At 37.0% G+C, this 24,143-nt stretch overlaps 1 protein-coding gene across 4 annotated transcripts in view; it reads right to left on the reverse strand.

The window, feature by feature from the left end:
- LOC137018552 (kelch-like protein 29) overlaps positions 1-24,143 on the reverse strand; it is a 307,293-nt gene that overhangs the window by 64,517 nt on the left and 218,633 nt on the right. For 3 of the 4 annotated variants that reach the window (XM_067383220.1, XM_067383222.1, XM_067383223.1), the window contains 3 exons: positions 16,318-16,514; positions 16,079-16,165; positions 10,698-10,957 (listed from right to left, as the gene is read on the reverse strand). In XM_067383220.1, the coding sequence (XP_067239321.1) occupies positions 10,698-10,957; positions 16,079-16,165; positions 16,318-16,514 (544 nt within the window). The remainder of the gene's footprint in view (positions 1-10,697; positions 10,958-16,078; positions 16,166-16,317; positions 16,515-24,143) is intronic. The other variant, XM_067383224.1, reaches the window with a different exon arrangement.

Here is a 24,143-nt window from a genome sequence, read left to right on the forward strand (position 1 = left end):
ATTTGATTCAGTTAAATACTCTCCTCCAATAAATTTTGCATTTGAAATGGAAACTCCAACAAATCCTGACAGTAGTTTAACAACAATAGAAGGTTTGCGCTGGTGCAAGCTGTTAGTAAATCTGGCCCTATGTCTTGTTTTCAAAAAAGTGACCAAAATGTAGTAACACTATGCTTAAAACAAGAAAAAAAGTCTGCCGATGGGGTAAGAAAAATTAATTTAAATTTAAGGTGGGGGGGGGGACATTTTTTTCTTTTTTTTTTTTGCAGTGTACATAAAATTGGTCCAAAACAAGGTATCTTAGGAGGCGGCATAATACATTTGCAAAAGCCTTTCAGTCTGTAGCTCAAATACTGTCTTAAAAGACTGCCTCTGTAGGCAGCTCAGGTTTAGGAACAGAGCAAATGTGTGTGAGAGGCCTCATGTTGTTTTTATGCAGAAGACACAGAGTGTGGAGAAGCTTTATTTAGTCTCCCTTAAATATAACATCAGCCAGGCAGAAAGAAATGAGCCACTGAAATATTCCCTCACACAGAAAACAGAGGAGTTCAGCTGGGGGGGGTATCCTCTCCTAAGAGAAACAGTAGCAAAGAGAGGGAAAAGTCTGTGCGCACTGAAGCGAGATTCAGTTGGCTTTATGCCTGGCTTTCAGCTTTTGAAAGAATGAACACAACAGAGATATATACACAGGAACCAAACCAGACTAACCATCTCAATGAAGCCCAACAGTGACTGGCCTTTTTTTTTTTTTTTTTTTTTTTTAGCAGTCTTGGTTCAACAAGTATTTTTCTCATTCATTTTATTCATTCTTTGAGCATTTCTAAAATGCCTTCAATAAATAGTTCTAAGACATCAATCAATCCATCCAGCTCTGAGATGAATTACAACATTTGACTCAAAGCAAAATCAGTAAAAAAAAGAACTATTGAACTATCACACACACAAAGGGGTAGATATGGACATTAATAAAACCTTAAACCTTAAACCACATGAATATGATGCTGGTGGCACAATCTGATAGGTAGCGGCCAAATTAGGTTCTCTTTTGCGCTTAAATAGAAAACAAAAAACAAAAAAACAAAAACCACAAAATGATGCCAAAATGCCCATTTTGTTGAGTATCCTCATAAGCACAGCCTTAAATGAGCTAAATAAAGTTTTTTATGAACACTGAGTTGTGAGAAAATAGGATGCAGATCCCTGTCATATGCGGCAGGTCTTAAAGTGACAGTAGCCTAATAAACCTGCAACAGTCTACCATTAATATTGATCAAAGAACAATTGAAAAAGAGAAAAATCACTCACTGCTCTTTATTGAATAACTTTTGTAGGTTCAATGAAAATGTATCTATATTTTAATCTAAATTACGCAGTTAAGACGTGAAGTGTTTCATAGCTGCTTTGATTCTGGATATTTCCTACCTGTTAGATCAAATATTTAAAATATACTGTCTTTATGTTGTTTCTACATTAATTTTGAGATTAAATGTGAAATTATTACAATATAAAATATACATAAAACTTTAATTCCAGGTGTGATTAATAGTGATTAATAGGTTAATATACAGAAAAATGTGTGATTAATTAGTTATTTTTTATTGATTGACTAACAGTTTATTCACTAAAATTAATCAATCAAACTTCCCAGAACAAAATATTGAGAGAGTTTAGGAGGGCATGTTTGATTATTGGCTAACATCTTTGCATTGAAATCTCTAGAGTATGTCTACATAGTAGATCAAACGCTTATTTCAACAGAGCCATAAAGATCCAGGTTTTTAATGATGTGAAATTAAGCACTCGTATACTTAATATCAATAATGTAAAAATAAAAAGACTGCACATTACATCTGCAAATGATAATAAACTCCTGCACTTCACTTTTATATATTACTATACTAACAGTTCTAATTTAGACTAAATTGTTATTGGTAATAATCCAGTCAGCATGTCTTTATACTCTGACTGAATGAGGGGCGAGACTGAAGTCCTCAGTAACATCTGCAAATTCGAGAAGTTCTGATCTCATTAAAAGGCTGAAATGGGAAGATTCTCCTCTGCCCTCAAGTCAAACATGACCCCGGCATTTAATGAGTACTGTCTGCCAGGACAGAGCATCAACGCTGGTACATCCATTGTTATTTTCTGACTGCTGAATTAGATATCCCTGCCGAGGGTGAATGCAGATTGCCCCCTTGTGCAAAAACCATCATTAAGCATTCTTTTCAGCTGCATATTAGTTCTCTCCTCAAAGGAGACGCAATTAATCAACCTTCTTTGTCAGGCGGCCTTACTGGTCACGATAAAGTGCAGTATGAAATCATCCAGGGCGTTTCTTTAATGGCTCCGCTGCACGGGACTTGGCGGGGGGAGAGGTGTCTCTAATTAAAGCGTGCGGGCCGGACACTGGACATGCCGTGGAGGAGGCGAAAAGGCTTTGCTGTTTTGACTTGTGCTCGGCAGGGCAGGGGCCTGATCTTTAGCGGCTCCAGTGCCGTGCTGTTAGCAATCTCGGGAAGTTTAGTCTGCATTTGAGTGACAGAGTGACTGCTGCTTGGTCCCGGCAGGTGGACGCGTGGCACAGAGGGCGAAGTTTATCAAAGCCTTTGCCACATTCTGATTTTTGTGCTTGCACATGAAATTTGAGTGACTGGAGGTAGTTAGACTATGATGCTCGCTTTCTCTTTTGAACAATGTAATCTTAGCCTACAGCAGGGGTGTCCAATCCTGCTCCTGGAGGACCACTGTCCTACACAGTTTAGCTCCAGCTCCAATTAAACACACCTGAACCAGCAAATAAAGGTCTTACTAGGCATAACAGAAACTTCCAGGAGGGGTGTTTAGGCAATTTGGAGATAAACTATGTAGTACAGTGGCTATCCAGGACTGAGTTTGGACACCCCTGGCTTACAGTATCAGACCGTCTGAAGAAAATTTGATGCACAAGGCAGAAAAGTAGAATCAGTGTAACCTGTCCTACTTAACCCGCTTTGAGTGGGATTCGAACCGGTGTTTCAGGCATGGGAGGTGGGCATGCTAACAAGGCGCTAGTGCACCTCTTGAGGCCAGGGGAGTGAGGTTTACACTTCCGTTACACTCACCCACCTAAACCTCACTCCCATCTGGGTCATGGCACCAAATGTTACCAGTTCTACACACATATCTTACTAGCTTGCTTCCGTTACACTCATCCCCCAAATCACGCTCCCATCCGGGTCATGGCACCACATTTTACCGGCCCTACTCGACCCACACCGGACGGGATTTGAACTAGTGTCTCTGGCATGGTAGGCGGGCGAGCATACAAGGATGCTAAAGACCGGAGTCTCTATCGTCAGTCGCTAGTGTTACCTATTAAGTTCCGTATTGATTATAAAGTATTGCTAATGACCTATAAGGCTCTAAATCAGGGGTACTCAACAGGCGGCCCGCGGGCCGCATCCGGCCCGTCAGCATTAAATTTGTGGCCCGCATCATGCTACATATAAATGTATATTTATTATAATTTGCGTCCAAAATTAGCGTGAATATTACTTCGTTTTTTTTTACATGTACACAAGGGTAGGCGTACAGTGCGCGTGACGCTGTAATCATCAGCAGAGATCGCGTATAGTGTACACGCGCAGCACAGTTTTTCTAACCGCAAAGAACAATATAAACTGAAGGCACTTTGCACGCGCGCATTGAATAGTTTTTGCACTAATTTAGTTTGTCCACAAGGTGTCAGCACTGAAACGGGCTGTTGTTTCAGTCTGAAAAGAAACGGATAAGACGGAACAAGAGTAACAACAAACACAATAGCCGACCGTGTTGAAGAGCGCTCGTTTGAGGGGATTAAAAGATACCAGCAACTCTAATTTTAAACAAGTACAAACACATTTTATTGTAACTATTTGAGCGAAAAAGACTAGACAAGCATGAATCTCTCTAGTGCGCATGTGTCAAGCACTTTGTTCGTGAACGTCATCAAAGGCTCGAGACTGTGCGCGCAAGTAAAAAACAAAGTAACCTTATTTTTCCATGATGAAATGCAATTGACATTCCTCAAACTTTGCAGTGTGTAAGTTGCCGAGCAGCATGAAAAACACACCTTTTATTCTTAATGTCAATGTGTTATAAACAGAAAGCAAGCAGCGCTCCCATTACAGATCTGTAATCACATAATTGAGCTCACGGAGAATATCTGATTTATCATGTTTACAACGTTGGTTATAGTTAGGTAATTCATGAGATTGTGATTGAACATTTAAAAAAAAAAGAAAAAAAAAAAGATTTTTGGATTCTTACCAAATTAAAAGGTAATAATAATATAAATAATAAAACGTTTATTCTCTGAGTATAAATAGTTGCTATAAAAAGTGTTAAAAAGGTGCAATGGAGTATAAAAGTGTAATGTTTTCGTCTTACGGACAAACTCTTATCAGCCAGTGAACAACAGCCAGACCTTAAATTTCTTGTGAAAAGAAATGAAATAAGGATGAATAAGGAATGAATAAGGATTTCTTTTCATCAGTTCTTGTTTTTCTTTATGCATTTGTACATTAAGAATACAGCAAGACAAGCTATTAATCATTTTTTTTTAAATGCCATTTATCATGTTAATTGACACTTTAAAAAGGACACCATACTATTAAGACTTTGCTAGATAATAAACTGCACTTTTAGTAAATAAACAGTAAAACTACAAATATTGTCTTAAGTAGGCCTAAAAAGTCTTACCATCCAAGTTATAACTTGTGGCCCTTCGCGTTTCATTTGGTTGAAATGCGGCCCTCTTGGCCTCTGAACTTGAGTACCCCTGCTCTAAATGGTTTAGCTCCTGTGTACTTAACCGATCTTCTATCACCCTACAATCCTTCACGCTCTTTAAGATCACAAAACTCTGGACTTCTGGTTGTACCTAGGATAGCTAAGTCCACTAAAGGAGGGAGAGCGTTTGCACATTTGGCTCCGAAACTCTGGAATAGCCTTCCTGATAATGTTCGGGGCTCAGACTCGCTCACCCAGTTTAAATCTAGATTAAAGACACATCTCTTTAGCCAAGCATTCACATAATGCATCTCATATCAGATCAATTGCACATGACTTTCTTTGCTTAATGTTAAGAACAGCAGCTACGCTAATTATTATCCATTTGCTTTTCTGTTTTGCCTCGGGACACCCGTCCCGAGATGACTAGAGAGGACTTCAGTTTCAGTTTGGATCCAGCCTCTTAAGAAGACCTCTGATGACCAACACCTATGAAGAGACGGCGCCAACACCTGCGAAGACTTCAGAAGACGCGATCATCTGGATCAACATGCACATTGCCCAATTTCTATATCCTAATTATTGTTAATGTAATTCATTTTTCAGGAGCTCATTGCTTCTACTTTCAGTTAAACTGCTAACAGTGATTGTAAATTAATTGCCTAAATTATTACATTATTTGCTAACTGCATTCTTTAAATTGTAATGTTGACAAGCATTCTCTGTAAAGCTGCTTTGAAAGCGCTATACAAATAAATGTGAATTGAATAGTGTGCCACTACAGACCAGGGGAGTGAGGTTTACACACAGCTATTACTAGCTTGCTTCTGGATACAATAGGACACACATGTTAAAATTGGTGATTCTAAAGAAGAAGAACATTAGAACAATGAGAAAAGTAGTGGAGGCACATTCTAACTTTATCAGTCTGGCTCATGAATATTAAGTAGTTGATGTAATGTTTGCCCAGTAATTGTAATTTACTGATAGCAATCAGATTGTCATAATTAACTGATTTACAGGAAAATAGGCATTCAAACTGAGTGCCTCATATTTTCAATAGAGTGCAACAGTTAATGCTCACTTTTTAAGCCACTTTAAATCCAGAAGAAAAGTCAAAATAAAATAAAGTAGGAGCCATAGCCTTTGGTTCTTTCCTGGTCTTGTTCCCCTCTCTACACTCCAATCTCTTTTCCTACTGTCCAGTGAAGGTGAAAAAGTCCTTCCAAAAATATCACAAAATAAACTAAAATAAAATCCCATTCATTTTTCCATAGGGATTTAAAAAATAGCTCTGAGATGAATCAACATTGCAAGCGTTGATTTAAAGAAGACCTATTATGCAAAATTCACTTTTATAAGGTGTTTGAACTCCGATGTGTGTCCGCAGTGTGTAAACAACCAGCTTATAATGGTAAAAATCCTTTTTTAAAATAATTCCCATAAATAAGAAGCAGTCTCTTCAAACAAGCTGATTCAGAGTCCTGACCACAACCTGTGACGATCTGCCCTATTAGCATAGACACAGCCCTGAGTGAGAAGCACAAAGTCCTTGCTGTAGCAGCTGGATTTTTACGATGTCTGCCCCAAAACAGACATTACAAATGTTGTGCTTTGGGATGTACCTATGATTCTCCATTGACTGTCACAAAGAAAGTAGGTAAAGTCTTGTACGTTGGGGCAAACGTTTTATGCCGGACTGCTTCACAAACGAGGGTCTGTCCAATGCTGTATTTTCACAAAGGTTGATTCTGATAGATAGGTCAATACCAATGCTTCATGCTCAAACTTCATATCCAGAACTGATGCTGCCCTCACGTGCTATCGGCATTAGTTTCCTAGTTAAAAATTGCTCATGAATGTCCTTTCTGACATTTTTGGTGCGTGAGATTGTCCTGTTTTGTTGTTCCCAGTATGCTGGAGCACTTGTTCTTGAAACTCCACCCTCTTTCGGAAAGGGGGCCGGGAGCAACAGGTCATTTGCATTTAAAGGGACACACTCAAAGAGAAAAAAGTGGCAATTTTAACATGCTATAATAAATGATCTATGGGGTATTTTGAGCTAAAACTTACAAACTTACAACTTACACATACACACTTTGGGGACACCAGAAACTTATTTTACATATTGTAAAAAGGGGCATAATAGGTCCACTTTAAAGAAAAAAAAAAAACAGTATAGAAACAATATATCAATAAGAGGCAAAAATGTCAAATATTCAAATGTTTAGCGTCTGCAAGATTTTTAAATGATTTTGAAAGAAGTTTCTTCTGCTCACCAAGGCTGCATGTATTTGTTCAAAAATGCAGTAAATACTATAATATTGTGAAATATTACAATTTAAAATAATCTTTTTGTGAATGTCTGCTGCTGTCCGTCATTAATGTTCATCAAACGACAAAAGAAAAAAGAGAAAATCAATGTTCTTGACTTAATAACTTTAATAGCTTTAATAAGGATTCATCTATATTTAATTTATACAAATTAATATGTCTGCTTGAAAGAATGAAGAATGTTGTATGTAAGTTGTAATAAAGAATGTCTATATCATTAATTGAAAATACCATGTTCTTGTTTCTTTATGAAAAGTGGGTTTATTTAAGATAAAGTCGTTATAGGCCACAGCACATCTGTATTACATGTTCAAACCTAAATATCATTCATATTAACAGGTTAACAGATGTTTTCTCCAGGAGTATGTATATAACTGAATGGCATTTTACTTAAAACACTATGACTAAAACTAAATCAAAATTTACTGTCAAAATGAACACTGATAAAAAGTTATACGCAATTGTGCAGAGAGACATTCGATTACATCATTCACAATGCTTCAGTCGCTACTAAGATTTTTTTGTCCTAATTTGATGGCTGGGTAGGGTAGATCCTCACCAGACACTGCACTGTTAAAGAATTTTTAAAAAATAAAAAGTTATTGAAATATAGAAACTGAAATAAATAAAAATGTCTGCTTCAAAAGAAGCATCGATTAACAACCTCAGAGCTCACAGTGTGTTTATAAGTTACTGTTAAAAATCAATTCCACTATGGAAAAAAAAGAAATGGTATTTTAGCCAAGCAAAACAAAACCTCTGCGAATATTATGATCATTGAACCAAAAAGTGGAGAATATGATTGTACAAATTTCTAAATGGTTCCTACTGTAACTCTGAATGCCATCCTGTTAGTTCTAGGCCCAGAATTATTCGCAAAGAGGAATGTCTGGATGCGTGAGAATAGATCGGTGTGTTCTGAATGCTTCAGTAAACCCGGCTGATCCTTCTCACTCATTAAGCAAGTGTTAAAACACACGGCTAAACACTGAGTACTTCTTTTATAGCTCTCAATGACATATCATTCTCATCCAATTCCTTCCCACAGTCTCTCATACACTAATCCAAATCGGAATGAGTCACGTGACTCCATTAATCACCCAGTCCATCTAGACGTATGACTACCGGACCAAGGACAAAAGAAAGATCATTTACTAACATTAGGACAGGGCTGATCGTTCACATCTCATGCAGGAGCTCGGCACCGGTCCCAGGTGTGCCGTAAGAGGCTCTATTTTAAGCTCCGCTCTTTCCCCAGCGGCTCGCGCGGGCCCTTGTGTTACAAGCACATAAAAAGCATGTTGACTCACTGTAATAAACTAATGCAAATTGTGCAGCGGCGTGAAGGATTGCACAATAAAGATCCATACATCACTGCGCACGGAGGTCTGGCGGCTGCACACAGCCCACACGCGCAATGCGCCGCCCGCTAATTTACCACTAATTTAGCGTGAAGCATAAAAGTTGTTATTTTTTCATTATCTATACTTTCAGCCAAAAACGATTCCCATCTCTCGTCCATCTCTGACCGCCGGAGCACGTTTGTAGCCGAACAAACGCTTGCTCAGAGCAACAACAAACATTTGCCTTTGCGTTTGCGCATCGACTGTGACAATTGGAGCTGATATATCCTTAGGAAATGTCAGTGGATTCAATCAAAACGCTTCCATCGGGGTCTAGAAAGGGGTGAAATTCAGTAAGAGAGAGAAAGATTGTAAAAAATGCATCCACGGACCAATGTTCCAGAGTTGTTTATGAACTCTGTGCATTCGAGGGCTGTTTTATAGCTGAGAAAAACTTGTGGCGGTGCATGAGGGGTTTTTAAAGTAGCAGCACTGTCACACATGGCTCATCCATTTCAGACAGTCACTGCACCCCATCAGTACTCCAAAGGGTCTAATGTCATGCCACAAAGCCCCTGAATATCTGATCTCGGCCCCTGGCTGCTGCACGCCTCTCTGCTCCGCTCTCTTTTATTTATGTTTGCTGCAAGTGGCCTGGATGTATTCTTCAGGGTAGCAGAAATAGAAGTGCAAGGCCAGCAAAATGGTGTTGACCTCTTGTTCTCGGGGCTCCGGGAAGCCAAAACTTCTTCAATGTAAAGTGAGATTTGAGGAAGCCCTATTGGATTTTCTTGCCCACCGCAAACAGGTCTTCTGATCCATAAAGAAACAAAGGCACTTCGGGGGGCCTGAACTCTTGGTGTGACTCAACAAAAAGAGGCGAAAATTCAGCTTTCACAAAACAGAAAGCAGTCACAGTGCTAAATAAAACACAGCCTACTAAGTTTTAAGTCTCAATGTGAACAACAGACAATAAATATTTATATAGTACAGACTTGGTGAATTTTTTAACTGAATCTGCATGGTGGGTCAGAAATAGTTTTTATGGGCAAATATATCAGTGGGTAGTTTTTACCAGACTACACTGGTCATGCTGTATTGATTCACAAAAAAAAAAAAAAAACGGTTCATAAAAGATATTCAATTGGGCATCAGACTGCATTGATATATTTTGGTTTTATTCACTAAAAAAAAAAAAAAAAGAATAAGTTTAAAAGAGTCATTTCTTTAGGAATCAGGCTACACAGTTTCTGCTATATGTTTTTTAATCACTAAAAAGAACCGGCTCATAAGAGACATTCATTCGTTCAGGAAGCAGACTGCAATACATTTTTGATTCACTAAAAAGAATCAGCTCACAATAGTCAGTTATTCAGGAATTGGACTAGATTGGTCATGCTGTCTTTTGATTATGTTTTTGATTGATTCGATAAAAAGTTTCTTTTTTGATTCTCTAATAAAAATAATTAGTTTAGAAACCAGACTATGCAGCTTTACTACATGATTTTGGTTCACTAAAAAGATTCGGCAATTGTTCACGAATCAGACTACATTGGTCAAGCTCATGGTTGCCAGGTCTGTGAAACAAAAGTAACCCAATGGCCAGTCAAAAATAGCACAAAAATTGCCCAATGTGATTTTCTCCATCGGGTGGCTGAATTCTCCACTGAATTTGTATGTTTGGGGGGTGTTTTGGGGGTGTTGGAGCACCAAAATCATACGTACGGGGTGGAAATCAACCCACAGCAACAACTTAAAAGTAGCCCTATCCCACGGTCATTGTTTTTGATTGATTCACTAAAAATGGTTCATAAGAATCATTTGTTTGGGAATCAATTACATTGGTTGTGAATGTGATGTATGTTTTTGATTCACAAAACTGAACTGACTCATAAGAGCAATTTGTTTGGTAATCACACTATACAGTCTGTTCAGTGTGTTTTTGATTAAATTAACTAAAAAGATTCGGCTCTTAAGAATCATTCATTCAAGAACTGGACTACACTGTTAAGCTCTATGTTTTTGATTCACTAAAAAAGAACCAGCTAATAAGACTCATTCATTCAGGAATTGTATGTTTCAAAGCATAAATAACAGGGGTTGGAAAGACATGAAAGTGAGTAATTATAGATATTTTCATTGATTCTTTTAAGGTCGAAAGCCAAATGCTTGGGTTTTTATCATTTTTTTTTTTTTTTTTTTATCAAAACAATTTTAGAGCACAAAGCTTGTCAAGTTACATATCTGAAACAACATCTTTGCTCATCTCACCTGCACCCTACTGACTGGGTCCTTCTTGATCCACTTGATGACGGTCTCATAAACCAGCTCCTCGGCCTTGGTGTTCAGGCTGTCATTGGACAAGTAGTTAATTAGGTCTTCTTTGGAGATGCTGAGGATCTCGTCTTGTCCCGCCACATCAGGGAAGTTCTGCAGGGCGAAGGCCTTGGCCATGTTGTGTAGCTCCGTGCAGCACATGGCCTCGGCCATGGCCAGAACCCCCAGGCAGTTTGCTGCAGTCAGCTGCTTTTCTGAAGAAGAGAACAAGAGAGGAGCTCACATCCATAAAAGATCACAGCACCAAGGGGATGAGGGCTCTAGCAAAGCTATCTGTGCTGTATATCTTGGAGGCTCTGGATAGGGGCCCCTGCTTAAGGCACTCCAGAGACAGACAACAGAACAAATCAATTGAGCTCAGTGCAGCGGGTTGCGATGCTGTCCCACGGATTAGAATGGCAAGGTGAAGCTCATCTTTAGTCCCGCTGAGTCACATCTCAACGTATTTGACCAAGCGGGTGCAAATGTCCATGTTTTTAACAAGGCAAGAGACTTTTTGTAAGTGGAGAGCCCTATTTTACACCGCAAAGGCAGAATATGAGTCTAACGCTTGTGTCACGGTGAATAAATCTAAGTTTGAATGACCAGTCTGAGTGGCTTCTTAAGAAACCCTTTCACATTCAAATGTGAAAAGCCTAATAAAAAAAGTTAAATTACATGTCTCTGCTGAAAAAAAGTAGATGTAAGATGTACGATTAACTATAAAAAAAAAAAAAAAGTGTGCCTTTACTGCCACTTCAAAGTATGGGGTCAGTAAGATTTGAAAGAAGGAAAAAAGAAAGAGCATACTTGTGCATTTTAAAATGTTTAAGTATAAATATAATAAAGCAGTTTTAGATTGAAATAACTAGAAAAAGGCAGCCTTGCTGAGCATAGGAGACTTTCAAAATCATTTAAAAAGCTTAAAGCTGCTAAAGAGGATGTTTTGTTTTATACATTTTTGCAATATTACTTGAAACTGTCTTTACTTACTGATAAAAGACTATTTATTAGGTGCACTGAAAGGAATAATATTAATATACATTATCTGTGCACGAGGTAGGGCCTTAAAAACATCAGCCAATCGTTTACGCGATCATCTTGTAAACGATTGGCCCTCTGGCTTGTCAATCACTGCCGTGACGTTCCTTGTGAGAGACGAGCGCGGCTGCGCGCTCCAGTAACTTTCCACACTCCACAGGCGCCGCATGCAAGGTTTTTGTCAGGAGACAGGAGTAACAACTGCAGATTATGAGTTACCTGCGGTGAGTCTGACATAATGAATCCACTAACACGACACAGCGAATGCCGGTGGTAAACACTCGTGTTCCAATACTCGTGCACGAGTTTTGGGAGGCGTTCCCTCGAAAGGAGGGGGGTTGTTCTTATGCATGCGCTCATTTCAAAAACTCAGTAACAGTCTTTGGTTTCTCAGTCGACGTAAAGATCCTCTTTATCACCTTTAAAGAACCCAAACTTAATGCATGAATTTAAAAATATGAGAAATAAAACTAAATTATATACATATTATACATTAGACACTGCTTGTAATGCTTTTGTCTGCCACAATAATGTGATGTATTTGAACTGTTTAATTTTTGTGTGCTTTTCTCACCAAATATTGACATATTTGAATAACTGAAGAAAAATTATTCACTTTTCATTAATTGATTAAGAATATAATGTAATTAGCACTAAGCATTGTCGCACTATGGAGCCCCTAAAGGGACCTTTGCAAAAAATGACTTTTGCGTGCACACAAGCAACTTTTTGTGTGCCCATGAGAAACTACAGAGACTTTTTCGTTACAATTTTGTTACAATTTCCAGTTTATGTATATTTCCTTTGTGCGTGCCTATTTTCTTTGTCCTATTTCTTTCCTCTGTGTTACAGTCACCGTCATGTTCTGTTTGTTTTGGTTTGCATTTTGTCACGTGTTCCTTTGTTCTAGTTTCCCGCCACTGTACCGTTGCCATGGACACTAATTGTACCACGCCCACTAGTTATCTTGTTAAGCTTGTTTGTATCAGTGTATTTAAGTTCCTGTCTGTGTTCAGTTCTTTGTTGGGTCTCTTTTGTACTTTGGGTGTGTTGGTGTATGCTCTGTTCTGGATTCTGTGTTTCTCCCTGTGGATTATCAAGTAAAGACTTATTATACGTTACTCTTCCTCGTCGTGCGTTTGCTCTACCAGCATCCTGTAACACTCTGTCATCTTACTAGGAAAAAGCATGGATACGCATGAATTAATAAAGATCACTTTGCTCAAAATTTTAGGTTTTATGTCCGCTTTAATGCATCCTCTGTGGCGGCTGCAAAATGGACTGATGGCATAATACGGCTGTGTGTATTGTCCAATTTGCTAAGTTTAATGGGTCATTAAAAAAGACTGGAACAGTAAAAAGTGCTCAAAATTTGGATTGGATTGGAGTAGCGCCATAGACATAGAGGAATTTAGGAAGTGTTGCATTATATAAAGGGGAGGCTAATAAGTGACAAAATAAGTAGCTGAATTCAGTCTCATACTAGACAAACTGCTCTAATGAAATCTAAATTTTGAGCACTTTTTACTGCAATCTATTTTTATGAATCATTTAACTTAGCATATAAGACAATGCGTACCGAGCCGGCAATTGTGCCATAGGCACGTTTCGCGGCGCAGTTTCTCGGCCGTCGCAGAGGACGCGTTAAAGTGGGCATAAGGTCTTCATACTAGAGGTAGCGTAGCCCTAACGAAATCCAAATTTGCACTTTTTACTGTTCCAATCTTTTTTTATGAACCAGTAAACTTAGCATATAGGACAATGCACACTGAGCCTCATATTGAGCCATCAGTCCATTTCGCAGCGCGGTTTCTTGGCCGCCACAGAATTAAATTCATTAAAGCGGACATAAGGCCTTGAAATAAGACGTACTGCTCTAACGAAAGCCTAATTTTAAACATATTTTACTGTACCAATCTTTTTTATGGATCCCTGAACTTGGCAAACAGGACAATGTACACATCCGTATTGTGTCATCAACCCATTTCATGGTGCGTTTTCTAGGTCGCCACAGAGGATGCATTAAAGCAGAATTTTGAGCAAAATCATGCACATCCATGCTTTGTTTTCCTCTCATTTTCTTGTTTTGCTCTGGTTTAGTTTCCCGTGAGCATGCAAAATGTTTCCTGCGCAAATGTGAAAGTCTCTACATATTTTTATTTTTGCAAAGAAAAATAAAAACCCTTTAGAGGCTCCATATGAATCAATTAAAATGACAAAAATTGAAATAGGAAAGAAAGGTTATACCAAATTTAAATGTTTTAAATTAAAAATACTATAAACTGAAATTGAAACTCATGCATGCTGCAACACAAAAGATTTGTCTCTGTCAACCAGAATCAAGTGAACAGATGCAACCTGATTCAGATAAACATCATAAATGTGGACCGCATAAAACCCCTGTGACATCGTTGTGATGTGCGGGTCTTACACAACCCAATTTGTCTCCAAAATAAAACATAAGAGTACAAATTGTTGTAAAAATGGTTCAGTGAGCGTCTGGTGGAGGCAGATGGGCTTTTATTATGTCTGGGTCTTTGGAGGCTGGCCCGCAGCGTGCCATTGCCAATAAGCCAAACGGGCCACTCGTCTTCTTCAACTCCCGGAGGAAGGAAAAAAAAGATTTTTTTAGGTGAGGTTTGTGCCAGAGGCCATAAATGGCATGCCGCAGAGACAGACCGCAGAGCGAGGCTTATGCCCGGCCTGGCATGAGGGTACAGACACGCTCTGAAGTTTCTGAGTCAACGGTGCTGTGTGTGGCATTACAAACAGCAGCGGCCACCACTAACACATGGGCTGCACCTCGCTACGAATATCATTTCAGCTGCCGTAACCTCTTTTTCATAAACCTATTTTAAAACACGCTCCGAGAATACGCGGTCCTGGAAATGTCCCGTATAGTTTGGCATTGAGATATATTTCTAAACCTGTGTTCGCCTCATTTCAACACTCCCCCGCTGGACTTAATCAATAGTTGTTGTTTTTTTACTTTAGTAACTTTGACATGCAATCTGATTTTTTGTGCCCAAAGGCACAAAGCAATCCTCAACCTGTTGTTCCTGAATGCATTTCACTGACTATCATTTGTTGGGGTCCTACAGACATTTCCAAATATACCATTTCTGCAGACTTGAAAGAAACAAATCAATAAGTGATCTTATTGCCTGATCAAATGACCTTTTAAAACAAAAGTTTGTCTTTGTCCGCATTCTCTATACGTGCAGTATAACGACGGCAGCAGCATGACTGTTTCATAGGTTAACATCACCGTTGAAGCACTTCTGAACTCTTCCACTAGCATTATATACACGTGTGTTTCTTCAACTAAAAGAACTTGCATTTAATTTTTATTACAACTAACAGATTTCAACATTTGTTTTCTTTTTGTTACAATCAAGGTCACATTAAAACCATCTGGAAAACTTTTTCACCATGTCTTCATTTATTTTTGTTCAAATTCCTTTTTTATTATTTAACCATTGTCTCAGACTTTCAGCTTCAAATAGACTTTCACATTTTAAGACTTTTAGTCTTAAAATACAAAAATCTATTTGAAGGTTTACTGAGAAACCAGTAAATAATAAAAATATTTATGATAGTTTTAAAACTTTCAAACTATTTCAATACTGATTGTGTTATATACACTAGCGTTCAAATGTTTGAGGTTAGTAAGAGGATGAAAGAAAGTATTTTATGTTCATCAAGGCTGCATTTATTTGAATGAAGTATATTGTGGAATATTATTGTGATTCAAAATAATTTGAGTATATTTTAAACTGTAATTTATTCCTGTGATCTAAAGCTGAATTTTCAGCATCATTACTCCAGTCTTCAGTGTCACATGATCTTTCAGAAATCATACTAATACACTGATTTGCTGATCAAGAAACATGTATTATTATTATTATTATTATTAACGTTGAAAAATGTTTTTGTTAAAACAGTGCTACATTTTTTTTTCAAGATTCTTTGATGAATAGAAAGTTCAAAAGAGCAGCATTTATTTGAAATTGATTTTTTTTAATCAATTTAATGAATTGTTGCTGAATAAAATTTCTTAAAAAACATCTCAATGACTCCAAAGTTTTTTAACAGTAGTGCAAATTTGAAAATTTCGTATAGTGCAACATTTCCTATGTTCAATTATTTAAAAAGTGTGAAAATATGATTTATGATACATAAAACTCTAGCTTTAGTGAAAACTTTAACTTTTGTTGTCTAAAAGTTCACAGGTCCAAAAGTGTTCATAGCTGAAGAAACACTTGGCCTAAATTTTTCCTCATCTCCTGCCAGACCTTTCCTCACTCTGGTGGTCACATCGGGCGCCCACATGGCATCTGAATTTCCTCCATATATTTGGTATTGATCGGAATAATCAGTGCCTGATGAGATTGAGACATTGGGTTTGACATTTCAATGCAATTGTTCTCTGACCTTTATACAAATGAAAGAATACATCATCCTGCAGAAAGACAAACGTACAGAATGTACATGACTTCATCTAATGGATGTCAGGATCTCATGAGTCAAGTACCTAAGAAAGACACGCAGACTTTGCAGAAAGTGTTGAACTGAAACTTGTTGGCGGCCTCCAGCAGGGTTTTGGCGTTGGCCGAGTGGATGACCAGCGAGCCGGTGTAGACGAACTCCAGCAGCAGCTCCAGCACATCTGCACCAATGTTAGTCATCTTCAGCTCCAGCTTCTCTCCACTCCCCGTCTCTCTAGACGACCTGACAACACACACACACACAAACATACACCAAACACACAAATACAGAGGTCATGACCAAAAGGAAAGCCTTATTTCAGACACACCCAAAATCCATTACAGGATGATTCTATGAAACGGCTGCCTTTTCCAGTTTGAGAAAGTCATTTTTAAAGTACATGTCTGGAAGATGTTAAACATTCTATCAGATATACTATAAAGAGTTTAAATGCGAATAAAATGCATTGTGCTATCTCAGGGCAAATGAATACATTATTTTGGCGGGTTAAAGGGATAGTCCACCCTAAAATGAAAATTAAGTCGTCATTTAGTTAAATTTTCCTCTCTTGTATTGGTTGTTAAAATATGACACATTTTTTTATTTTTTTTTTTTTTTTTTTTTTTTTTTTTTTACACATTTGTTTTCTTAAAACCATCTGGAAAACTTTTTTTTTTTCATATATATATATATATATATATATATATATATATATATATATATATATATATATATATATATATATATATATATAGCATAAATAAATAAAATAATAAATATAATATATATTATTTACATAATCATTTTAATAATAATTTAATTCAATATCTTAAAAAATAAAGTTAAATCAAATACTAAATTAAAATAAAGTTAAATTCTCCTCTGTTGTATTGGTTTATCTTAAAATATGACACATTTTTAATTATTTACTTTTTTAATTTAATAAACATTTTTCAACATTTGTTTTCTTAAAAACATCTGGAAAACTTTTTTCACTTATTTTTATATAATATATATGTGTAATATCTATATCTATATCTATACCTATATATCTATATCTATATCTATATATATATAAGTACACATAAGTACATAAGTATTACATAAGTATTTCATTTATATTTAATTTAATATCTTAAAATTTGTAAAATATGAAAAAAAAAATATGGCAAAAAAATGTTGTTGTTTTTTTTTTTTTTTGTAGTACTACACTGTCAACTAAATTAAAAAATAAACAGAGAAAATAAAGACAAACAGCTATCTGTTTTTCCAAATATTCCAATTGGTTTTTTATCAATAGAAAGCAGAAACATGGTATGTGATATCACATTCCCAAGACACAAAGAGAGATAAAACACAAAAGTTAGTGGATTTTTGTGAATGTGTTTAGAGAAAATGTCATACAGTAAAAGTTTTGACTTTTTTATATTCTTTTTGTTTGTACACAAAAGGCATCAGTTTTGTAGAACGACCCTAAAGGAAAATCATAAAGCGCTGATACGATTCATTCTGTTTCTTGCATCTGAAATTAAACACAATCTGAATCAAAGATTGAAACAATTTTGATGATACATGAGCTTGGCATGCTTTGAGGATGGGCACAGGTGGCGCACAAATGCACAGAAAGAATGACAGGGGGTAGAAAGACATGGAAGGGGAAGAGGGCTGATACCGCAATCTGCCTGTCCACATGGAGCGATCGCACGGTAAACTGGCGGAGATGGAAGCATTTCATTACATTAATAAGATCCGTACACCACCCCGAGCACAATGACGGCACACAACCTCTCAATGCCTGAATGTGAGACTCTCAGACCAGAGTTACCTGCCTGCTCATGTCTTTCACATGCAATTGCCCTGATCACTTCAAATAGAATAATTCCCAGGGGTAGATGGGAAATGTGAATAATGAGCAGCATCAGGGTTTTATGCTCTGAGTGAAACGATAATCCCTGAAGGTCAAGGGCAGGAGGAGTGAAATTAATAGCCAAGCAGCCGTTGATTGTGTTTTAGTGTCGGCTGAAGATAGCACTGATGTGTACAGTCACCAGATAACTGCCAAACTACCAGACGGAAAGCCGATATACATGGAAAGGCCATTAGGTGAAAATGAGGTGATTTCTAGCTATTTCTCTCTGCTCAGCATTCAATACTGTGATGATCTGCCCGAAGGTTTTCAACGAAACCGAAACCGGCGAATATTTTCCAGTTAATTTATTGATTAAACTGCTGGCCATTCGATCTAGCATTTCAAATTTGCTTTAAATGTGATGGCTGTCTAAGTTTCATGCAATTCTAAAATCATGTTCCCACGGTTCCGGGAGAGTGAAAACTGTCTGTAAAGTGATGCAATGCTTTAACAACATCAAGTGTCTAAATGCTACAGTATTCAAAACAAGCGGTTGGGAATGCCGGTGGGTTCGAAAGCAAAATATTTCATCACATTTTCACCTTCTTTCACGGCTCTAGAAAAGAAAACCTTTTTTTATTATTATTAACTGTCCTTTTAGTCGACAACTGGATGCAATGCATATAGCACACAAATAAAATGGCAAATATTATAAAAGTTCTAATGTTGTAATTTTAACATATTCTTAGTAGTACCACTATAAGTTCACTTCCATGCATTTAAAGCTTTTGGATTTTGCCTCAAATATCAAAACAATAATCCAACAGATTTGGTAAAAACCAAACACAACTTAACTATAACCATAATCCATTACGAAAACACAAAAGAAAAGGTTGTTTGTACATTTGCAGTATGCAAATGTAGCTGTAATGGCTAGCTACTTTGTGGTTAATAAAATAAAATAAAATAAAATAAAATAAAATAAAATAAAATAAAATAAAATAAAATAAAATAAAATAAAATAAAATAAAATAAAATAAAATAAAATAAAATAAAATAAAATAATAGATTTAAGAATTAGTTATATATGTATGAAATTAATTTATGGAGGGAAAAATTAAACTTTTTATAAGTGTTTTAGTACTATATTGTCAACTAAATTCTTAAAATAAACAAACAGTATATACAAATATATTGTAAAAAGTGTATAGACATGTATATACACTATATATATATATATATATATATATATATATATATACACACTTTATACTATATATATATATATATATATATATATATATATATATATATATATATATATATATATATATATATATATATATATATATATATATATATATATATATATATATATATATATATATATATATATATATAAAGTGTACAGAAATGTCTTCTAAAATAATGTTAGTGGCAAAAACCAAAAACCTTTCAAAAAAGTTAAAAAACTAGACATTTGGTCATTATTACTCAGCCCATGTTGTTTCAATTCTGTATTACTATTAAACAGAAAATGAAACTGTCAACAGAAAATCAGTTGTCCACAGAAAATGGAATGTGATTTATACTATCAAGCCCCATAAATGTATAATAAAAAAGTCCATACAAGTCATGAACTATATTCCAAGCCCTGCGAAGCCATTAATAGCTTTGTGTGAGGAACAAAATGTAGGTTCCGGAGCCCTCAAAACTCATTTGCACTTGCGTTCAATTAAAATCCCAATGCAAAAAACAACCATGAATGAGATTTCAATTTGTACACAAAAATATTTCGGGTATGCTTCTGACAGAAAACTATTGCATGGTTTGAATATAGCGTATACAGTCGTTCACGCCGTTCACGGAGCCTGGCAATTTAAATCATCCACTTTTCCTGCAACATAAACAACCTTATCTGCTGAAAGCAAGCTTGGACGTTCTGTCGAAGATCTCCTTTTGTGTTTCCCGACAGAAAGAAAATAGCAACATGGGGAGAGTAAACGACGACAACATTTTGGGGCGAACTACTTCTCGAATGAGAAGATCCCATCTTCTTGCACTAGGTGAAAACACACTTGAGTATTTTGAACACAATACTGGGGTAACTTTTTGGCAACAATGACTTTGACAGGACACATAACCCGTTTGAAGACTACGGCAACTAAAAAAAACGGGACGGGAAGATCCACAGACACACTGACGGATAGGGTGAAGGTGTGTGGAGGATGGTTGCAGTGAAGAAGAGAGAGTAAGAGAGAAGAAAAAGTGAGGCAAGGGGACGTTAGTTCTGCCACAGGAAGCCAGCAGCCATTCTTCAGGATGAGAGGAGGTGTTCCATGACTGGATCTTTGAGAGTGACCCCCCACCAAACCTAAACAAAGTCCCCGGTGTCATGTGCACTGTCAGCGCGGCCCTGTGCATGAACATAGGAGTGTGTAGGGTGTCATTAGTCTCCACTGATTGAGTACTTGAGGGAGGAGAAGGACAACTCAAGAGGAGAATGTGCAATTACGCCCCTGGAACTACAGCTGAAAAGATTAAGAAACGCCACTCCCTCCTGAAAAGCAAAAAAAGCCAGAGTTTGTTATTTTTGTCCTCGCTAATTGCCGTGGGGATAGGTTTTAAGGTAATAGAATGGGATGGTAGTCCTGGGTTAAGTTATGGAGGTGATGGAGAAGAGAAAGGGGGGAAAAATAAGAACGGAAAAAGACAGAGAAAGAAATAAAACAAAAGCATGTTCATCAACCAGGTCAATTAGTGCAATCTGAATCGGCTGGAGTAGCAATTTGCTTTGTCTGAGCACTTTTATTATGGAAATCACTCTGGCTTTGGAAAGAGGTGCATATTTATGGAGCTGCTGATTGCAAGCGTTGTTTTTCAGCAAGATGGAGAGAGCGAGAGAGAGAGAGGGAGCATGTCCGTGAGAGATAGAGCAGAGAAAGTGTTTAAAAAAATGAGCATCTATTATTTTTCTCACTTAAAGTGCCATTTTTTCAGCATTAGCAGCCAACATGAGGATGAGGATGATGGGAGATGGCCACATGGTGCATGTGTGTGCAAACGCAGATTATAAATTAGCTGGGGACATCCAACAAAACTGCTGGCCACTGTTGACTAACACATTTAACCACACACACACACACACACACACACACATGTTTGTTTTTGTGAATTGTGGGGACTTTCCATAGACTTCAATGCATTTTACACTGAACAAACTGTACATTCTATCCCCCTACCCTGCCCCTACCCCTAAACCTAACCCTCACAGGAAACTGTGCAAACTTTTACTTTTTCACAAAAACTCATTCTATATGATTTATAAACCCATTTACATTGTGGGGACCGCTGGCTGGTCCCCACGATGTAGGTGAACTCAGGTTTATATTACATCATGGGGACATTTGGTCCCCACAATGTAATATAAACAAAAGCACACACACACACACACACACACACACACACACACACACACACAAAGATTAAAAATATCTGGAGCTCATTTTCTCTGTCCTTTGCCAGTAAAGCAAGATTAATGATGAAAAAAAAAGAAAAAAAAAAAGCCTGATTGACCATAATTATCCCCGTTCATGTATGTTTCCAGACAGAAATGGCCCACAGGGCTAGAGCGTCATGTGGCGTTCAATATTAGCAAAAATTTACATCCAAGAAGAGGTAAGGGACACTGGGGTAAGACGTGTCGCTCAATTAATATAGTAGACTGTGCATAATTTTGTCACATGAGCCTATATTTAGAACTGCTACCTGTTGTTGTTGCTTTTCTTTTGCTTGTTAAAATACAAGTCAGGTAAAATACATTTTTGCAGGTTAAAGCTAATTTATGCAGGGCTACATATAAATATTGTATATATATATATATATATATATAATATATATATATATACACACACACATATATTAAGTAACCTTTATGTTACATACAATTAATCACAATTAATCGATTTGACAGCCCTAATAAATAATTTATTTTAAGACCTGCTACATTTACAGCAAAATAAGTCTTCATTTGACTGTGAGAATTTTTTTTATTATTATTTATTAATTTTTTTTTTTTTTGAGAATTCAGATGTCTATGTTACAGATCATTTCTTTTCATTTAAGTTGACAGCAAACATCCCGTAATATAATTAGGAGTATTAGTTATACCTAATTTCTGCTTGCCTAGAAGACAACTCAAGTAAAATGTGACACAGCTTACCCCACCCTATGTGCCATTATTTACAGCATAATACTGATGCAAAACTAATACAAAGTCTGGAAGAAAAATCTACAGATTTGGCTGAAAAGCATTATGGGAAAAAGGAATAAATAATATTAAAAAAAAACACAATTTTTTTAGAGGTTCGGAGAGAAAGCTGTGCAGTCGAATCATTACAGCATGAAATATGAATGAAGGAGCATACTGTGGAACTTCATTACTGTATATAAACTTCAACCCTCCCTGCAAAACACCCAGAAAGTGACGTTCCTCTAGTGCAGGAGGTAATTGTGGCTTCATAGAAGTCGACTGTCACATCCCACGGGATTAATGATCTCCCACTGTTTTCCGAATGAAACCTTGCTCATTCCTCGCACTTGTAACGCCACATCTACTGTAAAACAAACGTGCAGTCTTATATATAATAAATAAATAAGAGTGCGGTGTCAAAGCTACTTTGAGCTGGCCAAGTTTCACATTACACACATACGCTGACGGCTTGGTGCAGTTGCACTACCCATAAATTAAAGTGGCACCAAGCATACTTATTGAAAATCCGGAGGGGAAAATGGAATTACTGAGGGCAATCCGTCTCCGCGCTCTATGCGGCAGACGCTAAAGGGGAGGGTAATGGCTTTTTTTTCCACGGCCGAGGGGGAGCATGTGTGCACATTTAGGAGGTGCATTATATCCTTCAGGTGGCATGTTCTCTCCACACCCCTCAGATGAGCTTAATGCGAGAGCGCAATCGGTAAAAATAGCATGTGGTTCAGGCAATAGCAAGGCGCAAATTTTCAGTGAAGAAAGGGAAACAATGTTCCAATTCGAAGAAAAGAGGGCATTGCATTGTGAATTGATATTATATAATATATACCAGACTCTTAGATCAAACTGTGTAAATAGGATTTAGAAATGGATGAATCTTCCCAGGAAATCATGATAACATAACGTGAACTGACATTACGGTCGAATAAAATTCTGAATTAAAGCAGTGACTACCTTTTTTATTCAGGAGTGTGAATTTGAATTTAATTGGCCACACCCTACAGGAAGTCGAATTGGAATTTGAATCGGTTTGACAGGAAGTGGAATTTACTGATAATCTGTGTTGGGGGTAATGCATTACAAGTAATGCGAGTTATGTAATCAGATTACTTTTTTCAAGTAACGAGTAAAGTAACATTATTTGCAACAAAATATCTAAGTTACTTTTTCAAATTAACACAAGTTCCCATTTATTGACTAGTTGACAGAAATCGGGAGTAAGTGCAGAGGAGTTGTGTGTGTTGTGTAAACATGATGGTTATTGTAGCTCTAGACAATTCTGAAGTAAGAGTGTTGAAATTTCTTCTCCGGCATCCTATAGACTTAAGTCTAACGTCACGCGTCGTTGCTTCCAAATGTTCTACCAGATGCCCCAAGAAAACAACAAACGGTGCTGATATACACTCACGATGTGATGTAATACTTCCGAAAATTTGTAATCCTACCATTTATCTCCATACTGAAATCCCAGATGGCCAAACAATGATTCATCTTTTATAAATCGTTAAAATATTTATGTCTGTATGTCATGAACATGGTGACTGTAGTGTACACAAGGGATGGGAATCACAAAATACCTCACGATACGTTACGATACAATACATGGCTCACGATACGATAATATATATAATATCATGATACAGCAATTCTCCGATAATCAATATATTGCTAGACAATCCTATAATGATACATCACGATATCTGTCTAACTATGAAAACAAAATGCCTGTGAAAAGGTTAAGTGTATGCTTTCCAGA

Source organism: Chanodichthys erythropterus, chromosome 4, assembly GCF_024489055.1.
Source record: "Chanodichthys erythropterus isolate Z2021 chromosome 4, ASM2448905v1, whole genome shotgun sequence".
Lineage (NCBI taxonomy): Eukaryota > Metazoa > Chordata > Actinopteri > Cypriniformes > Xenocyprididae > Chanodichthys > Chanodichthys erythropterus.